The sequence below is a fragment of the Oncorhynchus nerka genome, linkage group LG10 (genome assembly GCF_034236695.1).
Source record: "Oncorhynchus nerka isolate Pitt River linkage group LG10, Oner_Uvic_2.0, whole genome shotgun sequence".
In the NCBI taxonomy this organism is placed as follows: Eukaryota; Metazoa; Chordata; class Actinopteri; order Salmoniformes; family Salmonidae; genus Oncorhynchus; species Oncorhynchus nerka.
The window spans coordinates 21,446,190-21,471,209 of NC_088405.1; the positions used below are offsets into that span (position 1 = coordinate 21,446,190).

General features: G+C 43.4%; 2 protein-coding genes across 2 annotated transcripts; both read left to right on the forward strand.

The window, feature by feature from the left end:
- Positions 1 to 326: 326 nt before the first annotated feature.
- Positions 327 to 6,139, forward strand: mtrf1l (mitochondrial translational release factor 1-like). The gene is made up of 7 exons (XM_029669169.2): positions 327 to 1,095; positions 2,681 to 2,760; positions 2,916 to 3,099; positions 3,222 to 3,385; positions 3,523 to 3,640; positions 3,755 to 3,891; positions 5,892 to 6,139. Exons 1-7 carry the CDS (start codon positions 651 to 653, stop codon positions 6,099 to 6,101), a joined length of 1,338 nt encoding a protein of 445 aa, XP_029525029.1. The 5' UTR covers positions 327 to 650; the 3' UTR covers positions 6,102 to 6,139.
- A 104-nt stretch (positions 6,140 to 6,243) lies between these two features.
- fbxo5 (F-box protein 5) lies at positions 6,244 to 10,816 on the forward strand. Its single transcript, XM_029669170.2, has 5 exons — positions 6,244 to 6,842; positions 7,570 to 8,247; positions 9,457 to 9,547; positions 9,807 to 10,004; positions 10,200 to 10,816. Exons 2-5 carry the CDS (start codon positions 7,604 to 7,606, stop codon positions 10,455 to 10,457), a joined length of 1,191 nt encoding a protein of 396 aa, XP_029525030.1. The 5' UTR covers positions 6,244 to 6,842; positions 7,570 to 7,603; the 3' UTR covers positions 10,458 to 10,816.
- The last annotated feature ends 14,204 nt before the right edge of the window (positions 10,817 to 25,020 follow it).

The following is a 25,020-nucleotide window of genomic DNA, read 5'->3' on the forward strand; positions in this document are numbered from 1 at the left end:
AAGGGCTGTTCTTATGTACGACTCAAAGCAGACTCAACGCGGAGTGCCTGGATACAATCCTTAGCCGTTGTATATTGGCCATATACCACAAACCCTCAATGTGCCTTATTGCTATTATAAACGGGTTACCAAGGTAATTATAGCAGTAAAGAAATATATATATTTTTGCAAATCAGCACCAGGAGCCAAACTATCCGGTTTATTATATACTGTAGCTACTACTACAAATAAATCTTAATGTTTTGGCTACATGTATTTGTTTACTTACGGTAATTTACGTGTTTATTTCCATACTTACGGTATATGAGAATCGAAATAGTGCGCAACTACCTATGTGCAAAAACCAACATGTCAGCGCCCTTGAGCTGCACCTCTCAAATAACTTCTCTGGCTTTGGCGATGGTTAGCTAGCTACGATAAATGAACATCCAGAAAAAAATGATTTATGGAAAATAGTCGTTATGGTCGATACAACTGTACACACTATCCAAAACCCTTCAGAACGTCATATCACTTCAATTAGCTGTCGTTGCGTAGTGCAAAACAAATCAGCTAGCTAACTAGATAATATGCTAAACAAATCAACAAATTATAAAGAGTAATATTGTTCCACTGTTGTATTGAGCCTTTTATGCGAACCATTGTTTAGTATGGCTTTTACTCAAGCTGTCAAAATGCACGTAGGGAACGTGTGTGGTCGGTCCTGGATGTCCTCTTACCAGAGGGGGTCTACTGTCATGTCCCAAAGACAAAGAGATTACGGAGCGGTTCTATGCGGTAGATGTCAAAATTCGTCCCAAAAGCTTTGCCCAAATAGTAGAGCTATGCATGCAACTCGGCCATTGATGATTACAAAGTTACTGTCAGTGGACGAGATCTTTGCCAGAAGATCACTACAGGATTACATCAAGAAGATGGAGACAGAGTACAGAGATAGTCTGACAGTTGTCAACATGACAGAGGGACAGCAGGACGGTGAAGAGGAATTGAGAGTGAAGAGAACAAGAGTTTCTGTACTAGCCCCACTAATCCAGTACACCAGAGAGCTTCAGACAAAACAGCAGGAATTTGCTGAAACTGAAACATTACTGAAAGGTGAGGCCACACCTAATGTGTGATGTTCTATCAACAGAAGGGCATCTCATGGCCAATAGGTATCAGCAGCTTGTGAGTTTGACATTGTAACAAACGATACCTGTTCCTACATCAGGTGACTGTGTATAATGTATGCATCTTGGATCTACCACTGAACAAAAATATAAATGCAACAATTTCTAAGATTTACAGTTCATATTTGAAATCAGTCAATTGAAATACATTTATTAGGCCCAAATCTATGGATTTCACATGACTGGGAATACAGATATGCATATGTTGGTCACAGATACCTTTTTTTTAAAGGTCAGGGCATGGATCAGAAAACCAGTCAGTATCTGGTGTGACCACCATTTGCCTCATGCAGCGTGACGACACCTTCGAATAGAGTTGATCTGACTGTTGATTGTGGCCTGTGGAATGTCATCCCACTCCTCTTCAATGGCTGTGCAAAGTCGCGGGAATTTGAACATGCTGCCATACACGTCGATTCAGAGTATCCCAAACATGCTTGATGGGTGACATGTCTCTTGAGTATGCAGGCCATGGATGAACTGGGACATTTTCAGCTTCCAGGAATTGTGTACAGATCCTTGCGACATGGGGCTGTGCATTATCATGCTGAAACATGAGGTGATGGCGGCGGATGAATGGCTCGACAATGGGCCTCAGGATCTTGTCATGGTATCTCTGTACATTCAAATTGCCCTCAATAAAATGTGGTCTTCGTTGTCCGTAGCGTATGCCTGCCCATTCCAAAGCCACTATGGGGCAGTCTTCACAATGTTGACATCAGCAAACCGCTCGCCAACACGACACCATACACACTGTCTGCCATCTGCCCGGGACAGTTGAAACCGAAGTCATCCGTGAAGAGCACTTCTCCAGTGTGTCAGTGGCCATCGAAGGTGAGCATTTGCCCACTGAATTCGGTTACGACACCGAACTGCAGTCAGGTCGAGACCCAAGTGAGGACGATGAGCACTCAGATGAGTTTCCCTGTGACTTTTTCTGACAGTTTGTGTCATCAGCTGTCCGTGTGGCTGTTCTCAGACGATCCCGAAGGTGAAGAAGCCTGATGTGGAGGCCCTGGGCTGGCGCGGGTATACGTGGTCTGCCGTGGTGAAGCCGGCTGCCAAATTCTCTAAAATGACGGTGGTGGCTTATGGAAGAAAAGTTCAAATGAAATTCTCTGTCAACAGTTCTATTGGACATTCCTCCTGACAGTATACCAAAAGCACGCTCCCTCAAAACCTGTGACATCTGTGGCATTGTGTTGTGTGACAAAACTGCAAATTTTAGTGGCCTTTTGTTGTCCCCAGCACCTGTGTAATGATCATGCTGTTTAATCAGCTTCTTGATATGCCACACCTGTCAGGTAGATGGATTATCTTGGCAAAGAATGTTAACTAACTAACAGGGATGTTAACAAATGTGTGAAATGTGAGAGAAATAAGCTTTTTGTGCGTATTGAAAAATGGGACCAACACTTTACATTTTGCATTTATATTTCTGTTCGGTATAAATGGATCTTTCACTGATAGTAAATTCAGTGAAATAAGAAACATTGTTTTTCCTTTCTAAGATGACGACCCAGACATGCGTGACCTGGCAGTCCTTGAGAGAGAGGCTTGTCAGAAAGCGATTCAAGATGTTAGACAAAAGGTACACACCTGCATTTTAAGTTCCCCCTACAGTCGGAATAAGATGACACTGATTAAAGCACGTTTAGGATGGCGAAAGGAAATCGAATCAGTATGGAAAACATAGTTTGAGAAAATTACTAAACTGTCATGTCTGATTCTTCTCCATTCCTTCAGATCCTGTCCCTGTTGATCCCTGAGGAGGAGTCAGACATGAGTGACCTGGTCCTGGAGGTCACCGCAGGGGTTGGAGGTCAGGAGGCCATGCTCTTCACTGCAGAGGTCTTTGACATGTACCAGAGCTTTGCAGCACACCAGGGCTGGGGGTTTGACATCCTGGAGTACATGAAAAGTGAAATAGGTCAGTCACATTAACAGGTTTGTTGTTGTCAAACCATTCCTGTTGCTAGTGTTTACCCAAACTTCAATTGACTCCATTTTATGAATGGTAACTTTGTGTGTGTGAATGTCAACTGTCTGCAGGTGGGTTACGTCATGCATCAGCCAGTGTCAGTGGTCCTAAGAGCTACAAGAGGATGAAGTTTGAGGCAGGTGTGCATCGCGTGCAGAGAGTCCCTAAGACTGAGAAACAGGGCCGAATGCACACCAGCACCATGACCGTGGCAGTGCTACCCCAGCCTACAGAGGTGAGACCTTCCCTGAGGCATTTGGCCCTTGTACTTACCTTGTACTTACCTTCTTTCTTTGGTAACATTACCACTGTTACCAAAGATTAAGTACAGACTTATTTTGCTAAGTGCTCAATTCATTATTTCTTTTTCAGATCACTTTCACAATTAATGCGAAGGACTTGAGGATTGAAACCAAGAGGGCGAGTGGAGCCGGGGGCCAGCATGTCAACACCACAGACAGCGCAGTGCGAATAGTTCATCTACCGACAGGTAATCTCAGCCAATACAATTCCGCAAGGATCAGACAGTGGAGTATGAAACTCCTATTCTTATATAGATTTGATTTGAAACCAATGGCGTTTTATCTCTGTTTTGGGGTCATAGGTGTGGTATCAGAATGCCAGCAGGAAAGATCCCAGCTGAAAAATAAGGAGAAGGCCATGAAGGTTTTACGTGCCAAACTCTATAGTATGAGGCTGGAAGAAGAGACCAGTAAGCGATATACTGCACGGAAAGTCCAGGTACGAATCTGAACTGCACACATACAAGATTGTTCCTGGTTAAAATTGTTATATAAGGAATGGATATCAAAATCCAGTTCAAAGTTTTTCCATACAGTGCATTTGGAAGGTATTCAGCTCCCTTGACATTTTCCACATCTTGTTACGTTAAAGCCTTATTCTAAAATGGATTAAATAAAAACATTTCCTCATCAATCTACACATAATACCCCATAATGACAAAGTGAAAAGTTGTATTTTTTATTTTTTGCAAATGTATAAAAAACAACAACTGAAATACCTTATTTACATAAGTATTCAGACCCTTTGCTATGTGACTTGAAATTGAGCTCAGGTGCATAGTGTTTCCATTGATCATCCTTGAGATGTTTCTACAACTTGATTGGAGTCCACCTGTGGTAAATTCAATTGATTGGACATGATTTGGAAAGGCACACACCTGTCTATAAGGTCCCACAGTTGACAATGCATGTCAGAGCAAAAACCAAACCATGAGGTTGAAGGAATTGTCCGTAGAGCTCTGTGACAGGATTGTGTCGAGACACAGATCTGGGGAAGGGTACCAAAACATTTCTGCAGCATTGAAGGTCCTCAAGAACACAGTGTATTCTATCATTCTTGAATGGAAGAAGTTTGGAACCACCAACACTCTTCCTTGAGCTGGCTGCCTGGCCAAACTGAGCAATCGGGGGAGAAGGGCCTTGGCCAGGGAGGTGACCAAGAACCCAATGGTAACTCTGGAGCTCAGTCAAAGTTCCTCTGTGGGGATATAAGAAACTTCCAGAAAGACAACCATCTCTGCAGCACTCCTCCAATCAGGCCTTTATGGTAGACGGACCAGACAGAAGCCACTCCTCAGTAAAAGGCACATGACAGCCCGCTTGGAGTTTGCCAAAAGGTACCTAAAGTCTTTCAGACAATGAAAAACAAGATTCTCTGGTCTGTTGAAACCAAGATTTAACTCTTTGGCCTGAATGCCAAGCGTCACATCTGGAGGAAACCTGGCACCGTCCCTATGGTGGAGCGTGGTGTCAGCATCAGGCTCTGGGGATGTTTTTCAGTGGCAGGGACGGGGAGACTAGTCAGGATCGAGGGAAGGATGAGCAGCGTGAAGTACAGAGAGATCCTTGATGAAAACCGGCTCCAGAGCACTCAGGACCTCAGACTGGGGCAAAGGTTCACCTTCCATCAGGACAGCAACCCTAAGCACACTGCCAAGACAATGCAGGAGTTTCTTCGGGACAAGTCTCTTGAGTGGCCTTGAGTGGCCCAGCCAGAGCACGGACTTGAACCCGATCGAACATCTCTGGAGAGACCTGAAAATAGCTGTGCAGCGACGATCCCCATCCAACCTGACAGCTTGAGAGGATCTGCAAAGAAGAATGGGGAAAAACTCCCCAAATACAGCTTTGCCAAGCTTGTAGCGTCATGCCTAAGACTCAAGGCTATAATCGCTGCCGAAGGTGCTTCATAAACGTACTGAGTAAAGGATCTGAATACTTATGTAAATGTGATAGTTTTTAATTTTTTATTAATTAGCAAACATTTCTAAACTGTTTTTGCTTTGCCATTATCTGGTATTGTGTGTAGATTGAGGGGGGGAAATAATTTAATACATTTTAGAATAAGGCTGTAATGTAACAAAATGTGGAAAAAGTCAAGGGGTATGAATACTTTCCAAATGCACTGTATGTTTACTACAAAGTAATTTACAAAACCTAGACTTGAACTCTCAAAAAGACAGTGTTGTAGAAAGACAATGGACAGCAATGGGCAAAAGTTAATATGGTTTGCAATGATAGAATCGACATGACTGACATAGGTGAGAAAGTTGTCTGTTGGAAGATTTACTGCCTTGAAAGTGGAAGCTGAGATGGGCTTGGGGGAGTGGGAACTCAAATAGTTGCCGGCTGTCTGTTGGTTACAAAGCTTTTACACTAAGTGTTGGTCTGTATAGCACATTTTCTTTATTGACTATGTTTAATCTATCCGTTTTTTAGATTGGTACCAAAGGTAGATCTGAGAAAATCAGGACCTACAACTTTCCCCAGGACCGAATCACAGATCATCGGATTTTGAAAACAGTGCATGATGTCAGGGAGTTTCTTGTGGGCGAAGAGCATCTAGAGGAAATGAATTTGGCACTAGAGGAGTTCTCTAACCAGGAGATTCTCATGGACATTCTTGGAGAAAATAACTCTGATCAATAATAGTCTATGTGGTAGTTTACATTAAATCTATGAAGCTATGCATGTTGTCTTTTGCAAGATCAGTGTGTTTGTTTGCCTTCATGGTTTTAGTTTAAGAGCCCACATTACACACTCCGCCCATGGGTGTGAACTGCCAGTTCTCAAACTGCTTTTTTGTCTTTTAGCAGTAAAACTTCAAAATACATCAGTACCCCCTCCCCCCAGCAGAGACAAAGTATTGCCCAATGAATTATATTTGTGTATGACATGACAGGTATTTGTCAGTGACTGCCTATTACTTTATTCATGCTGTGTTGACTGCCCTTTTCTTTTCCCATATTTCAAACACATTTTTAAAAGAATAAGAAAAAAAATCATTGCACCAATATTTAAACGAGTCGCGTACACCTCGACATATTTTCTAAGAAAGGTTTTTAAACTGAAAATAAAAAATGGTTATTTGTTTGAAATACTGGGGGGAAAATGCAGCGGTCTATTGCGCTCTGACGTATAACGTCAGCGTGCGCTTTCCTCTACTCCCATTTGTTTCCCGGTTTAAAGGTAACTGCCCTGCTTGGTCCTCATTGGTGTGCGCCTTTTGGACACGGATTTCAAATGTGTAGCTAGGAAACAGGCGCATTTTCATATTGTCCTCATTCAAGTAGTTCTCAAGTTTGTGGAAACCCCGCTTAGCGAGCTAATGTCGTAGCAAAAGTTTAACAGCAGAAATAGGTGGGAATCAAGAAGTCATTAAAGTTACAGGTATGAAACATTTTGTTACGTTACCTCAAGTTTGCTATTATAGCTAGCTAACTTGTGTTCAGCTATGATATGTCGCATTTCATTTTGATGCAGGCTGGTTAGTTTGCAACGTTAGTAAATGATAACCAATTTGACTAGCCATAACTATCTGGCTTAGCTACCTAGCTATGAAGTTGAATATTAATTTAACGTTCGGTAGTTAGTTAAACTGCTTTGTAGCTATACATTTTGCAATGACGTTAATATCAATATTACAGTTTCGTTTTTAAGCGCTAAACGTACGCGCGTAAAATTAGAGGTTAGCTATCCTTGGCTATCCTATGAATATAATAACCACAGTCAACATTATCTTTAATATAACGAAGGTTAACGTTACTGGAAGATCTGATGCTGCAAACGACTAGCGTTAACGATGGTGTTTTCGTAGTTCACTACAGTATTTTACTCAATTGTCTAGCCAGTTAGCTAGCTATGTTACAAGCTAAATTGGGGGGAACTAGGAGTGCGCCCTTTGGAGAGATTGCAGTTCTACGTTGTCTTTATACTTTTTGATCAACCAAAACAATATCTAGCTAATGTTACATTTTAGAGAATATAACAAACTCTATAAGTGGGCAATCCACTGGTTTGATGCACAACGTGTTGTAGTTCTGACTATCTATCCAGTTTGGCGCGTTTTGATTGAGATGAAACTGGCTAATGCAACTTTTTATCTTCTCTACCTCAGGGTTACAATTTGAACACAATCAGCCATTAAAAAAATGAAATATCCGTCCAACTACGAGGAACCCCGATTTCCATGCGACATGGAGAAACATGTCACATACAAGGAGTCTGGCCTGAGAACCTCACCACTAAAGGAATGCGCCCAAGTAGTAGCCAAATCACAGCTCTCACCATGTGTCACCACAGCTGCAAACTTTTGCCTCGAGGATGATGTGAAAGGTGTTCACAATAAGGAGAATAACCAACATAATGTGGACCTTGACGGGGTGAACCTAGGCTGTGAAGCATTCGAGGACAGCGGTTTCCTGTCTTTACAGAACAGCCAGATAGAGGACTTTGATAACATAAAGGAACTAGAGAAGTCTCCAGGACAGCATATATTCTCCCCAAGTACTCCAGTTGCTGATTATCACAACAAGGCTAAGCATACTGCCTCAAAACTCCCCATACTGAAGTTTCAACACGCTGTATGCCAAGAACTCGCCAACAGTTTCAAGAGGACCCAAAGCTATGACTGGTCTGTCATTAGCAGGCTAGCAGAGGACTCTGGCCTTGAAAGGGTTATTGGTGGGCACTTGGGCCTTGAATATATGGACGTTTTAAAAGCACTGCTAGAGAGGGACATGAAGCACATCCTCACAAGGATCCTGCTTCTGCTAGGAGATGTAGACTTAATAAGGTAAACGTGTGATCTTTACTGGTCCTATGACAGTTGTAGAGGTTTTTCAACTGGGAAATGCCTTTATACTCTTGTGTATTCATTGACAGTGGTTTGAAAAGTACTCAATTGTCATACTTAAGTAATAAAGTTGCCTTAATAGAAAATTCCTCAAGTAGAAGTGAGTCGACCAGTAAAATCCTACTTGAGTAGGTCAAAGTATTATTATTTTATTTTTTTAACCTTTATTTTACTAGGCAAGTCAGTTAAGAACAAATTCTTATTTTCAATGACGGCCTAGGAACAGTGGGTTAACTGCCTGTTCAGGGGCAGAACGACAGATTTGTACCTTGTCAGCTCGGGGATTCGAACTTGCAACCTTTCGGTTACTAGTCCCAACGCTCTAACCACTAGGCTACCCTACATCCCTGGTCATCCCTAGTCATCCCTACTGCCCCTGATCTGGCGAACTCACTGAACACATGCTTCGTTTGTAAATCATGTCTGAGTGTTGGATTGAGCACTTGGCTGTCTGTAACTTTTAAATATACTTAAGTATCAAAAGTAAATGTAATTGCTAAAATATGCTTAAGTATCAAAAGTAAGAGTGTAAATCATTTCAAATTCCTTATGTTAGGCAAACCAGACGGGTCCATTTTCTTATTTAAGTTACGGACAGCCAAGTGCTCAATCCAACACTCAGACATGATTTACAAACAGGCAGATTTTACCACAGGCAGTGAGTTTGCCAGATCAGGGGCAGTAGGGATGACCAGGGATGTGGGACGGCAGGTAGCCTAGTGATTAGTGTTGTACTAGTAATCGAAAGGTTGCAAGATCGAATCCCCGAGCTGACAAGGGGAAAAAAATCTGTCGTTCTCCCCCCGAACAAGGCAGTTACACTGTTCCTAGGCCGTCATTGAAAATAAGAATTTGTTCTTAACTTGCTTGCCTAGTTAAATAAAGTAAATAAAATAAAAAAAATGTATATTAAATGTTCTCTTGATAAATGTGAATCGAACCATTTTCCTACCTTGCTAAGCATTCAAAATGTAATGCATACTTATGGGTGTCATGGAAAATGTATGGAGTAGAAAGTACATACTTTTCTTTGGGAATGTAGTTAAGTAAATGTAATAAAAAATAAACTACTTAAGTAGTACTTTCAGGTGTTTTTACTTAAGTACTTTACACCGCTGTTCATTCATGGTGGTTTTGTTTTCTTCACAGCTGTAGAAAAGTGAGCAAGACCTGGAGAAAAGTAATCTGCCAAAACAAGTCTGCACTCTGTAGATGCGACCAGGCTAAAGAGCGACTCAGGGTAAGCACTTACATTTAACTGGGGTTCCTATAGTCATTGTATACCCTTTATCGGGTGGCAACAGTTCTGAACCACATTGATGGTTTGTTTTTTAGCTTGCAGCGGCTCCCAACTTTGCTAATCCCTTATGCTGATATGTTCTTTATCTGGATTCATTTACAGGGGCCCCTTCCAGTACTTCAATGTTAATTACCTAACCATAGGGTAATCCACTGTATGAATATTGTTTGATAAATGACCATGTCAATTTTTGTTGTAGGACCCAAGAACCTCTGTAGGACTGGAGAATGTGGGCTCTTTGACGCGAGATGCGGCGCTGTCCCGGGTTGTGATGTCCTGTATGCAGAGAGTAGCTTCAACCCCTATCCAGAAGTCTACCTATAGGACGCGCTCCCAGAGAGAAGGTACACAGACGCTGTACTGCTCCCAGCAATCTCGCTTCAGAGAATACCAAGAGGTGAGGGTTGTGCTATGTACTTTGCTTGTAACGGTTCAGAGGACATGATGGTGCTCAGTGTGTGTACTTATTGAGAGTTGGTGTCACCCTTCAATCAGTTCCAAGAAAGTCATTGACATGTTCATGTTACAAATGATACAATGAGTGAGATATGCTCTGTAGTCTTTTTTTACCTTTGGTGGTTTTGTTCTCTAGGCTGCCAGTTTGCTGAAGCAGCACGAGTCGTTGAAACCCTGTAAACGCTGCGGCTCTCCTGCCAAGCACAATGCAGACGCCATGAGGGCCACCTGTACCCGCCTCAGCTGTGGATTTGACTTCTGCACCCTGTGCCAGGGCCCTTTTCATGGCTCCTCAGCCTGCCAGACAGGGCTGGCCCGGGGGCCTAGCAGCTCCAAGGCTAACCCTATCCTCATCGGCAGCGCTCGCAGCAAGAGGAACGTCAGACGCCTGTGAGATCAATGCAGCCCTGGAAGAAAACTCAATCATTAACCTTTTTAAAACCAACAACATTTCAAATCTTATTTATTAGTTTTAGTCATGGACCTTTTAACACACTGCCCCCTCAGGCCAAAAGGATCTCGGGCTATTGCATACTCTGTGTTAGAACACACTGTATTCTGTGACAATCCTGTGATGTCAGTTGTCCGGCATTAGTCGTCAGAAAGCGACAATCTTACTGGAAGCCAAAAAATATCATTTTACCTGAATTGTACATTAATTTAATATTTCTTAATGGAATATCTGTCTGTAAATATATCTTTTAAATGTGAGATGTAAATATTTATATTGTTGAAATAAAATATATTTGGGTATTTGTTTTCTCCTCCAAGTGTATTTTTCAAAGCTACATACCACCAGGAAACGTGTACATGCGCAAACTTATTTTCTAAATGTAATCAAGCCCAGAGTGGCGCATTGGTCTAAGGACCTGCATCTGTGCTAGAGGCTACAGACCCTGGTTAGATTCCAGGCTGTGATGGGGAGTCCCACAAGGTGACGTGCAATTGGCCCAGCGTCGTCTGGGGTAGGCCGTCATTGTAAATAAGAATTTGAAATGAACTGAATTGCCTTCTTAAATAAAGGTTGCAAGCGGAGCATGTTACAATGCCACTTGCTTCAAAAGTGCTGACAACTGGTGAAACTAAGCCGTTCATCCATTTGTGCCATACTGCAATGTATTTTCCAATGGAATTGGCAGTCAAATCTTGTGACAAGTTGTTCGGCCTCAACATCTCACCTCTGTATAAAGGAGTAATGATGCCAATTAATTAATAAAAATGCATTACTTTGTAATTCCAAATGAATTTCTACCAAGCTGCAAATGGTTAACCTCAACTATGGCTCTCTCCCTTTCCTCTTGTACTTCTCTCACATACTGCACAGGGGTTCCTATGCTGTGCTAAAATCCTCTTTACCTGGAAAGATGCATTGTTAACCTTAAGGAGTTGAAGGCTGGACACCAGTCATTCACACTCTTCATGGTCATAATCTTTTGTCAATGAAAATATAATCAGTACATTGCTCAGGGTAGCTGGCTCAGTAAATGACTACTAAGGGTTTGATAATGTGCTATATCTGACTGACAGACTCATTCTAATGGTTTGGAATGAGATGCAACTTGTTGGCTGCACAGAGTGGAGCCAAATCATTACCTGTCTAAAAACAACTCATGAGATCCATGATACATTTTTGGCCCAAATTTTTATATGCAGAGAAAAAGCTGATTCACCTCAAAAACAATTACCGGTATTCTCCAATAAAATCAAATTGGATGTGTAAGCTTATCTGAAACGTTCCTGTGTTATACACATTGGGGGCATTTCATAATTGAGAAATGTATGTTCAATTATAAAGTCTGAGTAATACAAACAGAATTTCTCCCGTCTGACTAAAATTGATTTCATAGGCCTTATCTGGTGTCTGAAATAAGTGGTGCTTGGTCGGTGTCTATGGTAAAGCAACGGGCCAACTTAATTCACAATTTTATTTTTCAATAGTGAAACATCATGCTCTCTGTGCATTAAAATCATTTTGCTGTCACTTAAAATAGATGCACACCCAATACATCAGTGTTTTTTCCAGTTAGCCTTCCACTCAGCGTGCGTCCTCCCTGTCCATTGGTGTCTGGCCACAGCTTCCTCTGTGCTCTCTAGCTGCCTGCTACACAAAATGTCAATGTGCAGTCGACCATTCCGCCATGTGTCCTGCCAGCCATGGTGACAAGAAGTAGCCATTTTTGTGACTCCCCCTTGTGCTCTGGGCAACACCCTCGGTGATGGAACTACAATGAACAAAAATATAAACGCAACATGTAAAGTGTTGGTCCCATGTTTAATGAGCTATCAAACAGGCAAAACATCAATAGAGAGACTGAAGTTGTAGTTCAACGGAAAAGACACAAGACGTATGTGGCAGGGTCTACAGACAATCACGGATTACAAAGGGAAAACCAGCCACGTCTCGGACACCAACGTCTTGCTCCTGGACAAGCTAAACACCTTCGCCCGCTTTGAGGATAATACAGTGCCACCGAAGAGGCACGCTCCCAAGGACTGGGTTCTCGTTCTCCATGGCCGCCGTAAAACATTTGTGTGTTAACCCTTGCAAGGCTGCCAGCCCAGACGGCATACCAAGCTGTGTCCTCAGAGCATGCGCCGACCAGCTGGCTGGAGTGTTTACAGACATATTAAATCTCTCCTTATCCCAGTCGGAGGTCCCCACTTGCTTCAATATGGCCACCATTGTCCTTGTACCCAAGAAAGCAAATGTAATTGAACTCAATGACTGTCACCCTGTAGCACTCACCTCTGTTGTCATGAAGTGCTTTAAGATGCTAGTTAAGGATCATATCACCTCTACCTTACCTGACACCCGAAACCCACTTCAATTTGCATACCGCCCCAATAGATCCACAGACGATGCAATTGCCATCGCTCTGTACACAAGAACAATACCTATGTAAGAATGCTGTTAATTGACTAGCTCAGCCTTCAACAACATAGTACCCTCCAAGCTCATCATTAAGGTCGGGGCCCTGGGTCTGAAACCCACACTGTGCAATTTGGTCTTGTACTTCCTGACAGGCCACCCCCCAGGTGGTGAAGTTAGCAAACAACGCCTCCACTTCGCTGATCCTCAACAGAGGGGCTCCAAAGGATGCGTCCTCAGCCCCCTCCTGTACTCCCTGTTCACCCATGACTTCCGAAGAATTTCTGAACAAACTGTCAGTCGGGGAAGCTCATCTCCAGTTCGGCGTCGTAACTGACTTCAGTGGGCAAATGCTCACCTTTGATGGCCACTGGTATGCTGGAGAAGTGTGCTCTTCGCAGATGAATCCTGGTTTCAACTGTACAGGACAGATGGCAGCGTGTATGGCGTTGTGTGGGCGGACGGTTTGCTGATGTCAACCTTGTGATCAGAGTGCCCCATGGTGGCGTTGGGGTTATGGTATGGGCAGGTATAAACTAAATGAACACAATTTCATTTTATCAAGGAAAATTTTAATGCACAGAGATACCGTGACTAGATCCTGAGGCTCATTGTCGTGCCATTCACCTCATGTTTTAGCATGATTATGCACAGTCCCATGTCGCAAGGATCTGAACACAATTCCAAGAAGCTGAAAATGTCCCAGTTCTTCCATGGCCTGCATACTCACCAGACATGTCACCCATCGAGCCTGTTTGGGATGCTCTGGATCAACGTGTACAACAGCGTGTTCCAGTTCCCACCAATGTCCAGCAACTTCACACAGCCATTGAAGAGGAGTGGAACAACATTCCACAGGCCACAATCAACAACCTGATCAACTCTATGCGAAGGAGATGTTGCGCTAAATGAGGCAAATGGTGGTCACACCAGATACTGACTGGTTTCTGATCCACACCCTTACTTTTTTTTAAGGTATCTGTGACTAACAGATGCATATCTGTATTCCCAGTCATGTGAAATCTGTAGATTAGGGCCTAATTAATGTATTTAAATTGACTGATTTCCTTATATGAATTGTACCTCAGTCAAATATTTTAAATTGTTGAATGTTGCGTTTATATTTTTGTTCAGTGTAAGTGTAACACTTTTCCTCCCCCTTTCTTCCACCAATAGTATAAAGGAGAAAAATATAATTAATATACAGTACCAGTCAAAAGTTTGGACATACATACTCATTCAAGGGTTTTTCTTTATTTTTACTATTTTCTACATTGTAGAATAATAGTGAAGACATCAAACCTATGAAATAACACATATGGAGTCATGTAGTAACCAACAAAGTGTTAAACAAATCAAAATATATTTTAGATTCTTCAAAGTAGCCACCCTTTGCCTTGATTACAGCTTTGTACACGCTTGGCATTCTCTCAACCAGCTTCACCTGGAATTATTTTCGAACAGTCTTGAAGGAGTTTCCACATATGCTGAGCACTTGTTGGCTGCTTTTCCTTCACTCTGCGGTCCAACTCATCCCAAACCATCTCAATTGGGTTGAGGTCGGGTGCTTGTGGAGGCCAGGTCATCTGATGCAGCACTCCATCACTCTTCTTTTTGGTCAAATAGCCCTAACACAGCCTGAAGGTGTGTTGGGTCATTGTCCTGTTAAAAAAACAAATGATTGTCCCACTAAGCTCAAACCAGATGGGATTGCGTATCGCTGCAGAATGCTGTTGTAGCCATGATGGTTGAGTATGCCTTGAATTCTAAATAAATCGCTGACAGTGTTACCAGCAAAGCACCCCCACACCATCACACCTCCTCCTCTATGCTTCACGGTGGGAACCACACATGCTGAGATCATCTGTTCAACTACTCTGTCTCACAAAGACACAGCGGTTGGAACCAAAAATCAAAAATTTGGACTCAGACTAAAGGACAGATTTCCACCGGTCAAATGTCCATTGCTCGTGTTTCTTGGCCCAAGCAAGTTGTGAACAGTTATTTGACTTATTTGGCCAAAAATAGTTCTGACATTAAATGTGGCATTTTGAGTATGACCCTTCTTCTGATGTGGTCCTGATAGGTCCTTATCGTAAAGTCAGTTGTAGAGATTTAGTGAGTAGCGTATCGCCCATCCTGAATTTTAACATTTTCCAAAATCTTTAAACATTTTAATTTTCTCAGCACATCTTGTGACTTCAGGCTAGTAAAAAGGGTTGGAATTCCATGAAACCAGCAAACATGGACAGGAATGACTGTAAGTTGAAAGGAGACAGCCTTTGACTGTGAGTATGTGTCAGATGCCATTTGTGCTCTAAGCACACCAGATGATACATCTCTTAGCTGCCCTTTCCATGAGAGATATTCACATGGGTCATTAATTAATCTGATTTATTGAACTCCAGCAAAACTGGGACACTCCTCCAAATGAAACCTCACAAATGAAGTCATCAGACTTTCACACAATCAGGTGTTTACCTACCCTGTTTAAGTCAACAGTGGAGTCGTGTATGAGTCATACAAGGTATACTACCGCCCTGTGCAACTGGGTACTGGACTTCCTGACGGGCCGCCCACAGGTGGTGAGGGTAGGCAACAACATCTCCTCCCCGCTGATCCTCAACACGGGGGCCCCACAAGGGTGCGTTCTGAGCCCTCTCCTGTACTCCCTGTTCACCCACGACTGCGTGGCCATGCACGCCTCCAACTCAATCATCAAGTTTGCGGACGACACAACAGTGGTAGGCTTGATTACCAACAACGACGAGACGGCCTACAGGAAGGAGGTGAGGGCCCTCGGAGTGTGGTGTCAGGAAAATAACCTCACACTCAACGTCAACAAAACTAAGGAGATGATTGTGGACTTCAGGAAACAGCAGAGGGAACACCCCCCTATCCACATCGATGGATCAGTAGTGGAGAGGGTAGCAAGTTTTAAGTTCCTCGGCATACACATCACAGACAAACTGAATTGGTCCACTCACACTGACAGCGTCGTGAAGAAGGCGCAGCAGCACCTCTTCAACCTCAGGAGGCTGAAGAAATTCGGCTTGTCACCAAAAGCACTCACAAACTTCTACAGATGCACAATCGAGAGCATCCTGGCGGGCTGTATCACCGCCTGGTACGGCAACTGCTCCGCCCTCAACCGTAAGGCTCTCCAGAGGGTAGTGAGGTCTGCACAACGCATCACCGGGGGCAAACTACCTGCCCTCCAGGACACCTACACCACCCGATGTTACAGGAAGGCCATAAAGATCATCAAGGACATCAACCACCGAACCACTGCCTGTTCACCCCGCTATCATCCAGAAGGCGAGGTCAGTACAGGTGCATCAAAGCTGGGACCGAGAGACTGAAAAACAGCTTCTATCTCAAGGCCATCAGACTGTTAAACAGCAATCACTAACATTGAGTGGCTGCTGCCAACACACTGTCATTGACACTGACCCAACTCCAGCCACTTTAATAATGGGAATTGATGGGAAATGATGTAAATATATCACTAGCCACTTTAAACAATGCTACCTTATATAATGTTACTTACCCTACATTATTCATCTCATATGCATATGTATATACTGTACTCTAGATCATTGACTGCATTCTTACGTCACTAGCCACTTTAACTATGCCACTTTGTTTACTTTGTCTACATACTCATCTCATATGTATATACTGTACTCGATACCATCTACTGTATGCTGCTCTGTACCATCACTCATTCATATATCCTTATGTACATATTCCTTATCCCCTTACACTGTGTATAAGACAGTAGTTTTGGAATTGTTAGTTAGATTACTTGTTGGTTATCACTGCATTGTCGGAACTAGAAGCACAAGCATTTCGCTACACTCGCATTAACATCTGCTAACCATGTGTATGTGACAAATAAAATTTGATTTGATTTGATTTACAAGGTATACTACAGTAACTTACTTTTAATTGATCTGATTCTGACCATTTTCAGATATTCACCTTTTTTTTTGCCATGACAAATCAGGCAAGTTCCACAATTGTGTTTGTCAACATCTGCAGCGAGCGTCTTCTGTACCACATAACCTTCCATGCGTCCACAAAGATGCAGAGGTAAATATAATGTATGTATTGTGACCATCTTTGTATCTGTGCCATTATAGCAGCATTGAGGCTATCTCCATTTTGAAGTAGGACATTTTCTTCTTCACGATTGGCTGATCCCTCCTGATGGCTCGGTTGGACATGACTCTAACAGAGTCACCAGGAAGGATCAGCCAATGAAGCTGGAAGTCAAACCAAGTCGACTACATTAAAATGGTGGAAGCCCTCAATGGCACTGCTCATGCTAACACAGCCTTTTGCCTCTATCATTCATTAAGGTTGTGACTTTCAAGTCTGCCATGGACTTATAGAGCAGTTAGACACTGAAACCCAGCGGCCAAAGAGTCTGAAGGACAGTTTCATGAGTCCCAGAGGAATTCTGAACATATGCCTCTGTAGGATGGCTGAGGGGGCATTGTGACCTACAGATCTTCTACTGTACTAGAACATTGGTAATGCTGTCTCTTTGATTGGGTAATTTTCCCATCAAAGAGCCATTTTGCTAGCCTGACTACCCACCCACCATGGCGTCGGCCCAACGCCATGCCCACTATTGTTTCTTCTCCACCAAGAGTCTGGATTTGCTTTCCTCTCCGACGTCTTGCAGCGAACACATTCTCTCCAGTCTGATTGGTCCCAGAATCCGACTGGTTGGGCCAACACTAATCATAAATCACATCACTGGCTTTATACTCTGATTGATTAGAGACGATTCAATCGCCCATGACTTTGTTTTGTACAATGCCCCACATTTTCTCACCAGGCAACCATTTCGCTACCATTCTCTCTTCTCTGCTTCTCTCTTGACCTCATATCCCTCAGTATGTGATGGTGACACACACACACACACACACACACACACACACACACACACACACACACACACACACACACACACACACACACACACACACACACACACACACACACACACACACACACATTACATTACATTACATTTACATTTAAGTCATTTAGCAGACGCTCTTATCCAGAGCGACTTACAAATTGGTGCATTCACCTTATGACATCCAGTGGAGCAGCCACTTTACAATAGTGCATCTAAACCTTTTAAGGGGGGTGAGAAGGATTACTTTATCCTATCCTAGGTATTCCTTAAAGAGGTGGGGTTTCAGGTGTCTCCGGAAGGTGGTGATTGACTCCGCTGTCCTGGCGTCGTGAGGGAGTTTGTTCCACCATTGGGGGCCAGAGCAGCGAACAGTTTTGACTGGGCTGAGCGGGAACTGTACTTCCTCAGTGGTAGGGAGGCGAGCAGGCCAGAGGTGGATGAACGCAGTGCCCTTGTTTGGGTGTAGGGCCTGATCAGAGCCTGGAGGTACTGAGGTGCCGTTCCCCTCACAGCTCCGTAGGCAAGCACCATGGTCTTGTAGCGGATGCGAGCTTCAACTGGAAGCCAGTGGAGAGAGCGGAGGAGCGGGGTGACGTGAGAGAACTTGGGAAGGTTGAACACCAGACGGGCTGCGGCGTTCTGGATGAGTTGTAGGGGTTTAATGGCACAGGCAGGGAGCCCAGCCAACAGCGAGTTGCAGTAATCCAGACGGGAGATGACAAGTGCCTGGATTAGGACCTGCGCCGCTTCCTGTGTGAGGCAGGGTCGTACTCTGCGGATGTTGTAGAGCATGAACCTACAGGAACGGGCCACCGCCTTGATGTTAGTTGAGAACGACAGGGTGTTGTCCAGGATCACGCCAAGGTTCTTAGCGCTCTGGGAGGAGGACACAGTGGAGTTGTCAACCGTGATGGCGAGATCATGGAACGGGTAGTCCTTCCCCGGGAGGAAGAGCAGCTCCGTCTTGCCGAGGTTCAGCTTGAGGTGGTGATCCGTCATCCACACTGATATGTCTGCCAGACATGCAGAGATGCGATTCGCCACCTGGTCATCAGAAGGGGGAAAGGAGAAGATTAATTGTGTGTCGCCTGCATAGCAATGATAGGAGAGACCATGTGAGGTTATGACAGAGCCAAGTGACTTGGTGTATAGCAAGAATAGGAGAGGGCCTAGAACAGAGCCCTGGGGGACACCAGTGGTGAGAGCACGTGGTGAGGAGACGGATTCTCGCCACGCCACCTGGTAGGAGCGACCTGTCAGGTAGGACGCAATCCAAGCGTGGGCCGCGCCGGAGATGCCCAACTCGGAGAGGGTGGAGAGGAGGATCTGATGGTTCACAGTATCGAAGGCAGCCGATAGGTCTAGAAGGATGAGAGCAGAGGAGAGAGAGTTAGCTTTAGCAGTGCGGAGCGCCTCCGTGATACAGAGAAGAGCAGTCTCAGTTGAATGTCTAGTCTTGAAACCTGACTGATTTGGATCAAGAAGGTCATTCTGAGAGAGATAGCGGGAGAGCTGGCCAAGGATGGCACGTTCAAGGGTTTTGGAGAGAAAAGAAAGAAGGGATACTGGTCTGTAGTTGTTGACATCGGAGGGATCGAGTGTAGGTTTTTTCAGAAGGGGTGCAACTCTCGCTCTCTTGAAGACGGAAGGGACGTAGCCAGCGGTCAGGGATGAGTTGATGAGCGAGGTGAAATGGTCTGGAGAAGAGAGGAGGGGATAGGGTCAAGCGGACAGGTTGTTGGGCGGCCGGCCGTCACAAGATGCGAGATTTCATCTGGAGAGAGAGGGGAGAAAGTGGTCAGAGCACACACACACACACACACACACACACACACACACACACACACACACACACACACACACACACACACACACACACACACACACACACACACACACACACACACACACACACACACACACACACACACACACACACACACACACACACATCATATATCACAAACAGTGGTTGATGCACATGTCCAGACACAACATGTGGGTTGGTGTAGGTACGAAGCTCTGGACCATGTGACACTGATAAGGAGTGACTGGCACCTGTCGCCCAGCCACAGGTTGACCTCACGCTCTCACAAACATTATGTTGCAGGAAACAGGAGTGGGCGGGCCAGGAAACAGCACTATTCCCCCCTGAAATCAGCAGCCCCCCCTTCCCTTACCAAACTCTCCGATCCCTTGAGAGTCAAGACGGAATCACCACACACTAACATTATCATTAGAATATAAAACTGGTCTAGGAAGAGTGGACCAACACTCTAAGTCATTACCAAGATACACTACATGGCTATAAGTATGTGGACACCTGCTCGTCAAACATATCATTCCAAAATCACGGGCATTACATTTGGAGTTGGTCCCCCCTTTGCTGCTATAATAACCTCCACTCCTCTGGTAAGGGCTCTGTGCAGGCCAGTCAAGTTTTATTTCAACAAACCATTTCTGTATTGACCTCACTTTGTGCACGCACGGGGGCATTGTCAGACTGAAACAGGAAAGGGCCTTCCCCAAACTGTTGCCACAAAGTTGGAATCACAGAACTGTCTAGAGTGTCATTGTATGCTGTAGTGTTTAGATTTCCCTTCACTGGAACTAAGGCACCTAGTCCGAACCATGAAAAACAGCTCCAGGGCAGGTAGCGCATCCCCCAAACCCAGATTTGCCCGTCGGATTAACAGATGGTGAAGCGTCATTCATCACTCCAGAGAACACGTTTCCACTGCTCCAGGGTCCAATGGCGGCAAGCTTTACACCACTCCAGCCGACACTTGGCATTGCGCATGGTTATCTTAGGCTTGTGTGTGGCTGATCGGCCATGGAAACCCATTTCATGAAGCTCCCGACGAACAGTTCTTGTGCTGACATTGCTTCCAGAGGCAGTTTGAAACTCGGTAGTGAGTGTTGCAACAGAAGACTGCGGTCCCGTTCTGTGAGCTTCGTGACTGAGCCGTTGCTGCTCCTAGATGTTTCCACTTGACAATAACAGCATTTCCCTGCATTGAGAAGAAAGTGAGAATGGAGAGCTGGGGGGAAAGGCATTTGGAAAGTATTCAGACCGCTTACATTTTTTCATATTTTGTTATGTTACAGAATTATTCTAAAATGGATTAATTATTTTTCCCCTCATCAATCTACACACAATAACCCATAATGACAAAGCAAACACAGGTTTTTAGAAATGTCTGCACATTTATTACAAATTTTAAAAATCACATTTGCATAAGTATTCAGACCCTTTACTCAGTACTTTGTTGAAGCACCTTTGGGAGTTTCTCCCATTCTTCTCTGCAGATCCTCTCAAGCTCTGTCAGGTTGGATGGGGAGTGTCGTTGCACAGCTATTTTCAGGTCTCTCCAGAGATGTCCGGGCTCTGGATGGCCACTCAAGGACATTCAGAGATTTCTCCCGAAGCCACTGCTGCATTGTCTTAGCTGTGTGCTTAGAGTCGTTGTCCTATTGGAAGGTGAGCCTTCGCCCCAGTCTGAGGTCCTGAGCGCTCTGGAGCAGGTTTTCATCAAGGATCTCTCTGTACTTTGCTCCGTTCATCTTTCCCTCGATCCTTACGAGTCTCCCAGCCACCACCATGCTTCACCATAGGGATGGTGCCAGGTTTCCTCCAGACATGACGCTTGGCATTCAGGCCAAAGAGATCAATCTTGATTTCATCAGACCAGATAATCTTGTTTCTCATGGTCAGAGTCGTTTAGGTGCCTCTTGGCAAACTCCAAGCAGGCTGTCATGTGCCTTTTACTGAGGAGTGGCTGGGCACTATACCATAAAGGCCTGATTGTTGCAGTGCTGCAGAGATGGTTGTCCTTCTGGAAGGTTCTCCCATCTCCACAGAGAAACTCTAGAGCTCAGTCAGAGTGACAATCGTGTTCTTGGTCACCTCCCTGACCAAGGTCTTTCTCCCTCGATTGCTCAGTTTGGCCGGGCGGCCAGCTCTAGGAAGAGTCTTGGTGGTTCCCAATTTCTTCCACTTAAGAATAATGGAGGTCACTGTGTTCTTGGGGACCTTCAATGCTGCAGAAATGTGTTGGTACCCTTCCCCAGATCTGTTCCTCTACACAATCCTGTCTCGGAGCTCTACAGACAATTCCTTCGCCATCATGGCTTGGTTTTTGCTCTGACATGCACTGTCAACTGTCGGACCTTATATAGACAGGTGTGTGCCTTTCCAAATCATGTCCAATCAACTGAATTTACCACAGATGGGACTCCAATCAAGTTGTAGAGACATCTCAAGGATGATCAATGGAAACAGGATGCACCTGAGCTCAAATTCTAGGGTCTGAATACTTTTTCTGTTTTTTTACTTTTCATAAAATTGCTAAAATATCTAAAAACCTGTTTTCACTTTGTCATTATGGGGTATTGTGTGTAGATTGATGAGGGGAAAAAATATTTAATCAATTTTGGAATAAGGCTGGACCTGACCATCCTTGAGACTCTCAGAGTCTCAGAGTTTTTACTCTCAGAGGGCCTGCAGGACCATTAAGATCAACAGTAATGACAGTTAATGAGTGTGGCCTCTCCACAATGCAGGGAATAATCACATGTAATTTACTTTACAATGGGGAGTGGACACACACACAAATGCGCACACACACACCACATACACACATGTTTTACTTATTGGGGATTGATTGAATAGGCCCCTACCCTCTTAGATAAATGGGTTCCAAAAGGGTTCTAGGCATAGGATAACCCTTTTTTCTTCCACATAGAGCCCTTTTGGGTTACATGAAAGGGTCCTACATTGAACCCAAAAGGGGTTCAAGCAAAATGGTTCTACCTGGAACCAAAAAGGGTTATTCAAAGAGTTCTCTTATGGAGACACCGAAGAACCATTTCAAGTTCTAGATAGCACATTTTTTCTAAGAGTGTATGGTTAACCACTTTATTCAACTGAAAGTTTTTGTGTATTTGTTTGCTGTCCTTAGTCACCGCCATGGTGATTTGCCTTGCCCAAAGCACCTTAGCAATGATGAGAATGTGATGTGACAAATTGAGATGCATGGGGCTGAGCACAAACTTGATCAGCATCCTGTCTCCTGAAACAGTTTGCCCTGCCTTCAGAGAAGGTGGTTGTTGGTGACACCCAAAAGATGATGTAAAACAAGTTTTTAGGATGTTTTCTGGTCAAAAGAAAATCTGCACAGCACTTCTGCATTTGATTTAGCTATACTTATTGTTGGAGTTGCTGTTTCCTGGTCATTAAAAGCTTTGACATAGATGCAAGTTGACAGTGATTTGGATTTATTTTTAAAGTTGGGATCCCACATAAGTCTTGGCTAATAATAATATAATTTAATTTGGACTCCCCCTCCCAGCATATTGCTTATGACATTTATGAGTCAAATATCTTGTGCCATTTCGACACTTGTAAACATACTGAGTCATGACTTTTGTGGCACGTTTTCACACTGGCTTACTGTTTCCAACATAGTGAGCATTCATCTCAACATGATGTAGAGAATTTGACAGTGTTTTCTGTTCATATTAGTTATGACCATAACATCACCATGTAAGAGAGTCAGTGAACACTTTTGGTAACACTTTACTTGACACCCAGCATCATGACATGTTATGACACGGTCATAACCATGTCATAGCAGCTGACATAACTAGTCTTAACCTGTTATAATATGATCATAACACTGTCATGACACATATATTTAGAATTGTTGTGACATATATTGTGTCATTTTATTGCTGGTTAGGGCCCCCTCATAAAAGTTTAAAAACCCACAAAACCTACCACAGTAGTTATTTTATGACTGATTCTGACACCTATATAAGAGTGCCAAAGCCCACAAAACCTACCACAGAAGGCAAAACATTTCATTACACCATAGCCTACTTGTCAACAGTATGTCTAAAATTAACCCATTTAAATTATCATCATAATTGCACACACATTGATGTCAGACATGCACCTAACACAATGCTCTTTTGCTGATGACTGGGATGAATGCAGGAGCAGATTTCAGGAGCAGGACAAGACACCCTCTTATCTGACTGATGAATGACGTAAGGGCATGGACGTGATAGGCCTATCTTGCTTATAAAATTATGATGGTCACAATGCTTCTTGACATCATCATAAATTGTATTTTCTTAGTCCAAGTAAAGTGACAAGATTGTCATAATGCTTCTTGATAGTGTCACAAAGTTTATTTTCTTGGCCAAGTAAAGTGACACAGGATGGTCATAATGCTTCATGACAGTGTCATAAAATGTATTTAAAAAAAAAAGTTATTTAAAGTATTCTGAAAGAAATATCTCTGTAAAGAATTCATTACAACAAAGGATTTAAGAACTCACTTCCAAACAAAAGAAGGAAACTTCTTGACAGGGAAAAATTCATTTGAATAAATGTGTGTTTTGACACTCATATGTTGGTGTCATAACCAGCCATAAAATAACGCAATATATGTCACAACAGGTGTAAATATATGGATCATAACAGTGTTATGACCATATTATGACATGTTATGAGCGTGTTATAATGTGTTATGACACTGGGTGTCAAGTGAAGTGTTACCACGCGTTTTTACTTGGCGAAGAAGAGAGCACAATCTATTCAAGGAGGAACGATATTAGATCTCTTATATAGTGCCAGAAACTATACAGTGAACTAAGTGCAATGTACAATACAGTAAAGTCAATGACATGGCTTGACACAGTCCTTTTCACTCTGATTATTACACTTAGCTTGTTAGGAGGCCAAGGAGGCCATCAAATTAGCCCTGGCACTGATTACAAGAGGGATTGAACAGAGGTGAACCTACAGTGAGGTGGACACACTCCTGTGTCATATGTAACCTACATACTACTGTATACAGTAAGTCGGAGGCCCATGCATGTAACTGTAAATGTAACTGTAAATAACAACCAGATTTTTAACTAAATATATCAATGCTTTATAATGCAAATTGAATATGGCCATTGAAATTGAAATTGTAAGTGTATCGGTGAGAATAGAGGTGTACACGAATGTCATGTCTGTTCAGGTCCCTTTTGTTATAAATTGCTCTAGCTGAAAGCTAAATGTAGATGTAAAATCAAGGCTATTCTTTGTTATTCATTATGCCAGTTCAAACCTTCAGTAATGGCAATCATACATAAAAA